This window comes from Physella acuta, unplaced genomic scaffold (genome assembly GCF_028476545.2).
Source record: "Physella acuta isolate Inbredline_101_S28 unplaced genomic scaffold, ASM2847654v3 ptg000596l, whole genome shotgun sequence".
NCBI lineage: Eukaryota > Metazoa > Mollusca > Gastropoda > Physidae > Physella > Physella acuta.
Window position 1 is genome coordinate 322,595 of NW_026732115.1, and position 9,513 is coordinate 332,107.

The 9,513-nt window shown below is 39.5% G+C and overlaps 1 protein-coding gene across 1 annotated transcript; it reads left to right on the forward strand.

Moving 5' to 3' along the window:
• The first annotated feature begins 440 nt into the window (after positions 1-440).
• On the forward strand, positions 441-8,739 carry LOC131947503 (5' exonuclease Apollo). Its single transcript, XM_059308722.1, has 3 exons — positions 441-698; positions 4,670-5,511; positions 8,096-8,739. The coding sequence occupies exons 2-3, from the start codon at positions 4,719-4,721 to the stop codon at positions 8,737-8,739; spliced, it is 1,437 nt and encodes a 478-aa protein (XP_059164705.1). The 5' UTR covers positions 441-698; positions 4,670-4,718.
• The last annotated feature ends 774 nt before the right edge of the window (positions 8,740-9,513 follow it).

Below are 9,513 nucleotides of genomic sequence, written 5' to 3' on the forward strand. Positions count from 1 at the left end.
GCTAAAACTAAAACTGACTTTTTTTCTGTTTTTTTTTTCCCTTGTGCCATTTTTTCCCCCCTTTCACCGAAGTTATAGGGCGTGGGTGGGCGAAAGTTAGGAAGAATTTATGTGTGTGTGTGTGTGGGGGGGGGGGGGGTATGATGCTTTTTCTTCCGAGTATTGTGTTCAATGAATTCCATCAGAGCTATACATTTTGTTTTGTATGATCGTCTAATAATCAAGTCTTATGCGACACAGTATCTAGGTATTTGAACAAACACAGCGTCTTCTACTCCACGCAGACATAAACAAGCACGTCCTAGCAAGCACGTCCTTGTTCACTGATACGCATGACTTGCTTCAACTCGCCCAGCTCCGCGTCCTGCGTCACCGTGACATCTGAGTCACGTGGTGCTGCTGCTACTTTCATAATGACTCAACGGCGTTCTAATTGAATTTCAAAGCTATGAATAGAACTGCACACATTCGAGGAAGAGATTGGGAGAATTTTAGAACGTAATACCAGTCAATAACTTTAAAAGCAGAACCCAATGCAAGCGACACGAGCGCGTGGTCGCCTATAGCTGTGGTGTAGCGTCTGACAGCTGCTGTTTTTCGGTCCATGGTGGATGGACTCTGACCCTGACTGCTAGTACCACCCTGCTAATTGGGATAACTCTACACATAGCAACAGGACAAACTAGCTTGCGCCAATTGTAAGTTTATAAAAATGGTCTCCTTTTAAATTTTTTTTCTAACCCACCTTATTTAACAGTCAAACTTTTAAAAACGTCATGTTTTGATGATAGTGGCGTAGCTAGGGTATTAGTATGCTGATGCGGACGTGCCACTCCCACCCCCCCAATAATTGATGCCGTTATGAAATGTTGCAGCATATATGGGTATAACATCAAAGAGGTGTCACTCCTCCCCCTCCCCCAATAGTTGGGTTGATGCTGTTATGAAATAGTTGCACTGTGCATGGGGCCCGCATCACACACACACACACACACACACACACACCCTTGCTGTGCTACTGTTTGATGGCATGCGGTGATAAGAAATTACGACTGTAACTTTATACTTAGATCTATGTGATGGACGGAGATGCCCTATTTTAAAATATTTATGCCATTTTATACAAATATGACAAATCGCGCTCAGTGTTTCTTTCAGACTTTTTGCCCCCAGGTGTGAAGGAAGGGGGTTGAACAAATATTCCGGGAAGGGGGAGGGGGCACTGGTAAAAGTATATATTTTCTAAATCAATTTCGTTCAAGGAACGGTACACTTGTTTCGGGGAAGGGCATTGCCCGTCCCTCCCCCAAGAGATGCACGAGAGAAACTATGATCGTGACCAGCCACCTTTCTTATTCCCCAGTCACCTTCGTTATTCCCCAGTCACCTTCGTTATTCCCCAGTCATCTTTATAATTCCCCAGTCACCTTCGTTATTCCCCAGTTTTCTTTAGTATTCCCCAGTCATCTTCGTTATTCCCCAGTCACCTTCGTTATTCCCCAGTCACCTTTCTTTATTCCCCAGTCACCTTTCTTTATTCCCCAGTCACCTTCGTTATTCCCCAGTCACCTTTCTTTATTCCCCAGTCACCTTTCTTTATTCCCCAGTCACCTTCGTTATTCCTCAGTCAGCTTTCTTATTCCCCAGTCAACTTTCTTATTCCCCAGTCACCTTCGTTATTCCCCAGTCACCTTTCTTTATTCCCCAGTCACCTTTCTTTATTCCCCAGTCACCTTCGTTATTCCTCAGTCAGCTTTCTTATTCCCCAGTCAACTTTCTTATTCCCCAGTCACCTTCGTTATTCCCCAGTCACCTTGCTTTATTCCCCAGTCAACTTTCTTATTCCCCAGTCACCTTCGTTATTCCCCAGTCACCTTCGTTATTCCCCCAGTCAACTTTCTTATTCCCCAGTCACCTTCGTTATTCCCCAGTCACCTTCGTTATTCCCCCAGTCAACTTTCTTATTCCCCAGTCACCTTCGTTATTCCCCAGTCACCTTCGTTATTCCCCAGTCACCTTTCTTTATTCCCCAGTCAACTTTCTTATTCCCCAGTCACCTTCGTTATTCCCCAGTCACCTTCGTTATTCCCCAGTCATCTTTATTATTCCCCAGTCACCTTCGTTATTCCCCAGTCATCTTTAGTATTCCCCAGTCATCTTCGTTATTCCCCAGTCACCTTTCTTTATTCCCCAGTCATCTTCGTTATTCCCCAATCCCTACTGATGAGAAATGCCGACTAGATACCATCTGAATAATTAAAAAAAATTAAATCAATAATTTCCCAGAAATGATTGCAGATAAATAAAACTGAAACTAACTGGGTCAACCAGTGTACTTCTACAGCCTGAACTGTGCATTCCGGATGTTATAGTAGTTGTTTTTCTAGACTGATGTAGATGTAGTTGCAGAATGTGACCTACATATTGTTTACAATTGGTAAGCTGCATTTTGTTCAATATAAATAAAATATTTTTTTAATCACAAAGTAAAAATATAACATGTGGTCTCAGGGGCGTAGCGAGGGGGGGGGGGGGGGGGGCGGGGGGTGCGGACCGCACCGGGTGACACCATTTAGGGGGGTGACACCAAGGCAAAAAATAGCAAAATATATACAGAAAATCTTGAGGGGGGGTGCAAATCGAAACTTTGAGGGGGGGGGGGGTTGCAAATCGAAAACTTAAGGGGGGGGGGGTGCAAATCGAAAACTTGAAAGTTTGTCCCCGGGAAGGGTACAACGCCTCTGGGGGGTGACACCATTAATTTGACGCACCGGGTGACACCCGACCTCGCTACGCCACTGTGTGGTCTAAGTATACGTTGGTTTTCTTATTTTAACAAGTCGATCACAATAAATAAATAAGTATAAAAACCTTTAATAATAGATTTTTTAACGCAGAAAATAATAAAGATAGGTGTGCTATAAACAGTGCCGGCACCAGGTTATTTAGCGCCCTAGGCAAAACTTATTAAAAGCGCCCCCCCCCCCTCAATTTTTTTTCGTGCCCCCGTATTATCAGAGGCGTAGCGACCCTTCCCGGCGCCCAGGGACCAACTTTCTATTTGCACCCCCCCCCCCCCAACCCATTTTGTCGGCAAGAAGTTAGTTTCTAACGTCGGATACTTGATCGAACAGGAAATTTTCTCCAAGGAAACACGGCATTAGTGCTAGCATCATATGAAGTCACATTAGAAATTGCCAAGCAAAAAAAAAAAAAATAACCTTACTCAATAATTAGGAGAAAGTCTCATCAAACCCTGCATGTTGAAGATGGTGAAATTAATTCTTGGAGATTCCAGTGCAGTAAAGATGCAACAACTAGCTCTGAGAAATCATGTCCTCAATTTTAGGGTCCTAGGGGCGTAATTTAATTAAGCTAATTACGGTCTCTAATTGCTAGTTTTTATGATTGTATCTGAAATTGTTAGGCGAAAGTAGCCTGCATGCCAAATTTCAGATCTCTAGAGCAATCAGAAGTGGGCTAATTTTCGATGTCAATTTTAACAACAAACAAACGCGAAGCTGAGTTAAGAAAAACGTGTTAAAATCAATTTTTCTTCCGACCCTAGGGGATCTACCAATGACTGCTCGTAGATTTTGTGCTTCCTCGAGCTGTGCAGGTTCTTGTGATGACTGTTCATACATTTGATGACAAAAAACGTTGGTCGGGCAGATTTATGATTAAAGCGAAAAGCACACAACACACGAACTTTGGAAATTTGATGGTGAACGTACACAAAATCTACGAGCAGTCATTGGTAGATCCCCTAGGGTCGGAAGAAAAATTTATTTTCTACTTTTTAGTCCACAAGAAAAACGTGGTTTTTTAAAAAGTTTTTTTAAAGTATTTTATTGTGAAGATATCATGGAGAAAACAAATACGTTTTTTTTTTAAACTGGATCATTAAAATGGGAAAACAGCTGTGGGGTTTGTACGGATAAATAAAAATTTGAAAGAGATGTCTGGGCATCTCGAATCTCTTGAAAACGCACTGCTGCGTTATTTTCCTGAGCTGAAAAAAGAAGAAACTGCATTGACACGTAACCCATTCTCTACTTCCCTTGATGTTGCCAACATTCCAGATGAATTACAAGATGACCTCTTACATTTGCGGAATGATTTCGCGTCAGATGAAAAACTGCTCACACAATTTTAGTGTAGTATGCACCATTCATTCCCAAAAGTTGTGTCTAGATATCTTTGCGAGAATAGATTTTTAACACTTCTCCAATTAAAAACAAAACAAAGAAACAAATTAAATGTTGAGAATGCCATGAGAATGACATGAGGTTGGCATTAACAAAAACTCAACCACGAAATTTGAGACTAGATAATAGCATGCGAAATTTAACTCATCGTATTAAAACAGTTATCAAGAATAATTCATATTGAAAGTAATAGAAAATCTGATTTTAGTGCTAATTGATTTTCCTTACCAATTTCGACTTTCCAATTCTATGGGGGTGACGGGACACTCGAAAAAGTATGTATATATATATATATATATATATATATATATATATATATATATATATATATATATATATATATATATATATATATAATATAAAAAATAAAAATTGTGAACTATAAAAAGCTTATTATTAAAGCAATATACTTATGTATTTTACTTTTTAGTATACACATTTTATGTTATATTGGGTTTCAGATCTTCTTTTCACGTATATTGATAGAGGTAAACAACTGGCCACAACAACATGAACGGGCTTATCCTACCCGGCACTGGGATAGCTGTAGACGTCTTCAACATAAAAGGAAGGAGAAAAAACTTCGTCCATTTTTTGACTCATCTTCACGGCGACCACACCGTCGGGCTGACCTCCACGTGGAGTAAAACCATCTACTGCTCTGAAATCACCGCTCTGCTCCTGGTCAACAAATTCCAGCTTCCATCTCACCTGATATCAGTTCTCTACCTGAACCAGGAGACCACGGTCCAGCTTGGTCGCCATGGCAACATGACTGTCACAGCACTAGACGCTAACCACTGTCCAGGAGCTGTCATGTTTTACTTTCAGGGCAGCTTCGGCCGTATCTTGTACACAGGAGACTTCAGAGTCTCCGAACATCTTCTCCAAGACTGTGGCTATTTGTCTGGAAAGATAGACCGGCTCTATATTGACAATACGTTTTGCAATCCAAAGTGTAATTTCCCAAGCCGGGAAGAGAGCATGAATGAAATGGTTCGGATAATCAAAGAACACCCCAGACATGATGTTTACATTGGTGTGTATAACTTGGGGAAAGAAGACATGTTGGCCAAACTTTCTGATATTTTCTCAGAGCGGATACACGTTTTACCCGAGAGGTATAAAATCTGTGAGATACTTTTCCCCAGAGATTATCTGTCACAAACTTTCACAACAAGCAACATGTCCCTGTGGTCTCGAATATTTGCAGTACCCAGATATCAAATCAATACTAAAATGATAAGAGATCGTAATAACTCTTCGCCAACAATTGCAATAATTCCGACTGCCATTTTTACAGGTAACATTGAAGAGTAACTTCTTTGAATACACAAATCTAATATATAAAGTTGAAAATTCTGTATGTATGTAATTATGTTTGTCGTGGATTACAAAGGAAAATAAGAAAATACGATACTTCCATGGATTCAAAAGTTAGATAATTAAAGTACTCATGGTCTAAATGCATGGTTTAAAAAAATAATACTGAAAGTGTTGTGAAATAATTTCATTTTTCAAACTGATAGTAATTATTGTCGACATGTTCATTTTTAACAACATTTTAAAAAAATATCATCTTTTACAAAAATTCTAATTATGTCTGAAAATTATTTATATTTAGTCCTTTAGCACTTATTTCCCTTTGATCAATTAGGAAAACACAATTACTTCCCTTTAAAGGCATTAAATCGGGTGGAAAAGAATTTACTTTTTATTACTGTGGTTTGGTGTTGGGGAAAAAAAAATTACATAATTAGCACAGATTAATCAAGTGCATATGGTAGGTATTTTTAATTCTGCATTTTATTTATTTCATACACTGAACGTAATGTTTACTAATTATTTTTTTAATCAAAGACATTTGACGTAAAAAAAGACATCTTTATTCGGGAACGGGAATTTGTACTTTTTTGCGCTTCGTTTTTGTCTGTCTTTTTTTGCGCACGAAGGGGAATTCGTTTTGGTCGGTCGCACCAGAAAGCTCTTTTATAGAGACCTGCTCCAAACTACAAGAAGATATACACTTTTATATAATAATAGCCATTAAGGTTTCTGTTGTGTTGTGTTTATGTTGTGTTTGTGTTGTGTTTAAGTTGTGTTTGTTTTGTGTTGTGTTTGTGTTGTGTTGTGTTGGTATTGTGATGGTGTTATGTTTGTGTTGTGTTTGTGCTGTGTTGTGTTGTGTTTATGTTGTGTTTGTGTTGTGTTTAAGTTGTGTTTGTTTTGTGTTGTGTTTGTGTTGTGTTGTGTTGGTGTTGTGTTGGTGTTGTGATGGTGTTATGTTTGTGTTGTGTTAGTGTTGTGCTGTGTTGTGTTGTGTTTGTGTTATGTTTGTGTTGTGTTTGTGTTGTGTTTGTGTTGTGGTTGGGTTTGCGTTTGGAATTGGTTTGTTTTCGTTTGCTTTTTTTTGTTTGTTTTTTTTTCTTGGTATTTATGTTTGTGGTTGTGGTTGGGTTTGTTGTTAGGTTTTTGTTTTCGTTTGTGTTTGTATTTGTAATTGTGTTTGCGTTATGTTTGCTTTTTTTTGTTTTGGTTGGTTGTGGTTAGGATGGGCAATGCCGGGTATATGATGATTACTAAACACACAGGTTATGGTCCTTAACAGATAGGTTTTTCACAGAGGCCAGAGCAGGGCCTGGCCCGGACGGCTAGTCTAATATATAAAGATCAATTCTGTATGAGTGATGTATGTATGTAGCGGACAGCGGATTCCAAAGAAATATGAGAAAATAATAGAATTCATCGTCATGGTGATATACGTCTAAAGTTCTCATCGTCTAAATTCATAATTTAAAAAATTAATATTGAAGGTGTTGTAAAACTATTTTCATTTTTCAAACTTAGAGGGATAATTGTCGGCATGTCTATTAAACAAAATAAAAAAAAAAACTGTATCACCTTTCACAAAATTTCTAATTGTTTCTGAAAATTATTTACATCTAGTTCTTTAGCACTCCTTGCAATGTTGTAGGTATTTTAAATACTGCCTTTTAATTATTCTATACACTAAACGTGCTGTTTACTATTTAATTTTTAAAATCAATAACAGTCAGGAAGCCAGCCCCTAAATGTCCTCTATGTTTACTTCTTTCCATTGTCGGATAAGCTTGTGGTTTTAAAATTGATGACTAAATTAAAATAGGCGCGTACGCCGGCGCCCCGCCACGGTTCGATTTGGCGCCCTGAGCTATCTAGTGAGCGTTATGCTGCATAATTTCGTTTTAAACAGTGCGATAGACTATGGATAAGAAAGGTTACTATAGTCTTTAAGTGAATCATATCCGGGCGTCAACCCCCCCCCCCTGTGCCCTGACAGGGTGCTATTTTGCGCCACGGGCCTGCCCGTGTTCGCTATGGCGCCTAAGTTCGTTTAGGTGAGTGCAAAAGACTATGAATAAGTTGGGGTACTATAATCCTTTGCTGAGCTGAAACAGGCGGTTCCGCCGGCGTCCCAGCATGGTGCGATATGGCGCACCGGGCTAGACTGTGAGCACTTTGCGTTTATGTTTATGTTAATGTTTGCGTTTGTGTTTTCTTTGAGTTTGGGTTGGGTTTGCGTTTGTAGTTGGGTTTGTGTTTGTGATTGGATTTAGTTTGCTTTTTTGTTTTCGTTTGTGTTTTCTTTGTGTTTGTGTTTACGTTTGTCGTTGTGTTTGCGTTTGTTTTTGTGTTATCGTTTGTGTTATGTTTGCGTTTTTTGTGTGTGTTTTGGTTTGGGTTGGTTGTGGTTAGGGTGGGCAATGACGGGTATATGCTGATTATTAAACACACATGTCATGGTCCTTTACAGATAGGTTTTTCACAGAGGCCAGTGCATGGCCTGGCCGGGACGGGTAGTAATTCTTTTTTTGTAAAACTTACAAATAATAATCTTTTATTTTCAGGTTGTTCCAAACCCTATGCACACAAAAACCTAATCTACGAAGTCCCATACTCTGACCACTCCTCCTACCCAGAACTGATGAAGTTTGTTGCCATGCTAAGGCCTGTCGTGGTATATCCTATTGTTAACACGCGTCGAGGTCCCTACGGTGAAGATTTTTCTGATAGGATTGATATGCAATGTTTTAACAAATTTCTCTCCCCCAAGCCTGTAAACAGTGTGGCCATCACAGGTTGGGACCCTAGCACGGTATGTGGTGTAACATACCCAGCTCCTAACAATGTTGTGACTTCTGGATTGTCACTAGACTACATTGTATGGAAAAACGCAAGACGTCGTCGTAAGTTAAGGTATCAAGAACTCGAAAGAAAAAGGAGAAAGAAAGGAATATATTATACTGACGAGATATTGCCTAATGATGAAAGAAGTGACAGTGGCCAAAGTATGCAACAGATGGCCCATATAATCAACACTGGTAGTGGCCAAAATATGCAACAGATGGCCCAAATAATCAACACTGGTAGTGGCCAAAGTAAGCAACAGATGGCCCCTAGTTACCACACTGGCCAAATTATGCAACAGATGGCCGATATAATCAACACTGGTAGTGGCCAAACAGATGGCCTATATGATCAACACTGGTAGTGGCCAAAGTATGCAACAGATGGCCCATATAATCAACACTGGTAGTGGCAAAAGTATGCAACAGATGGCCCATATAATCAACACTGGTAGTGGCAAAAGTATGCAACAGATGGCCCATATGATCAACACTGGTAGTGGCCAAAGTATGCAACAGATGGCCCATATAATCAACACTGGTAGTGGCCAAAGTATGCAACAGATGGCCCATATAATCAACACCGGTAGTGGCCAAAGTATGCAACAGATGGCCCCTAGTGACCACATTGGCCAAAGTATGCAACAGATGGCCCATATAATCAACACTGGTAGTGGCCAAAGTATGCAACAGATGGCCTGTACAGACTATATTGTGATTGACTAAAGATTCATTCACCATGAGATGAAGTTTGTCTTTAGAATTTTTAGTAAATATTCAAAAGATGGCCATCCGTCTGCTCAACGCTGCCGTCTTCACTAGCCCTGATCCAATAAAAGTAATGGTAGTGATAAACAATCTAATTAATCTAATTTACATGTACCCTACCTTGATAGAAAGATAAAACTTATTTTTCGGCTAGATGAAGAAGTAAGTGTTTTCCTGTCCTGTACGCACACCAGACTTAAAGACTACCAGGAACAAAAGCTCAACTAAGTAAGCAGTCTTTAACACTACCATTCGACCAAGCTATATTATTTCTTTGTGATTATCGGGGCAATTAAGCGCAAGTGGGCGTCTTTATAATTTCTGACAAGGCTATATATTTAAGGCATTTTTTTTTACACACATACGTTTTT

Coding starts and splice junctions, on each gene's coding strand:
- LOC131947503 (XM_059308722.1), top strand. CDS start 4,719: ATGAACGGGCTTATCCTACCCGGCACTGGGATAGCTGTAGACGTCTTC. Junction 5,512..8,095: donor TCCGACTGCCATTTTTACAG/GTAACATTGAAG, acceptor TTTTATTTTCAG/GTTGTTCCAAACCCTATGCA.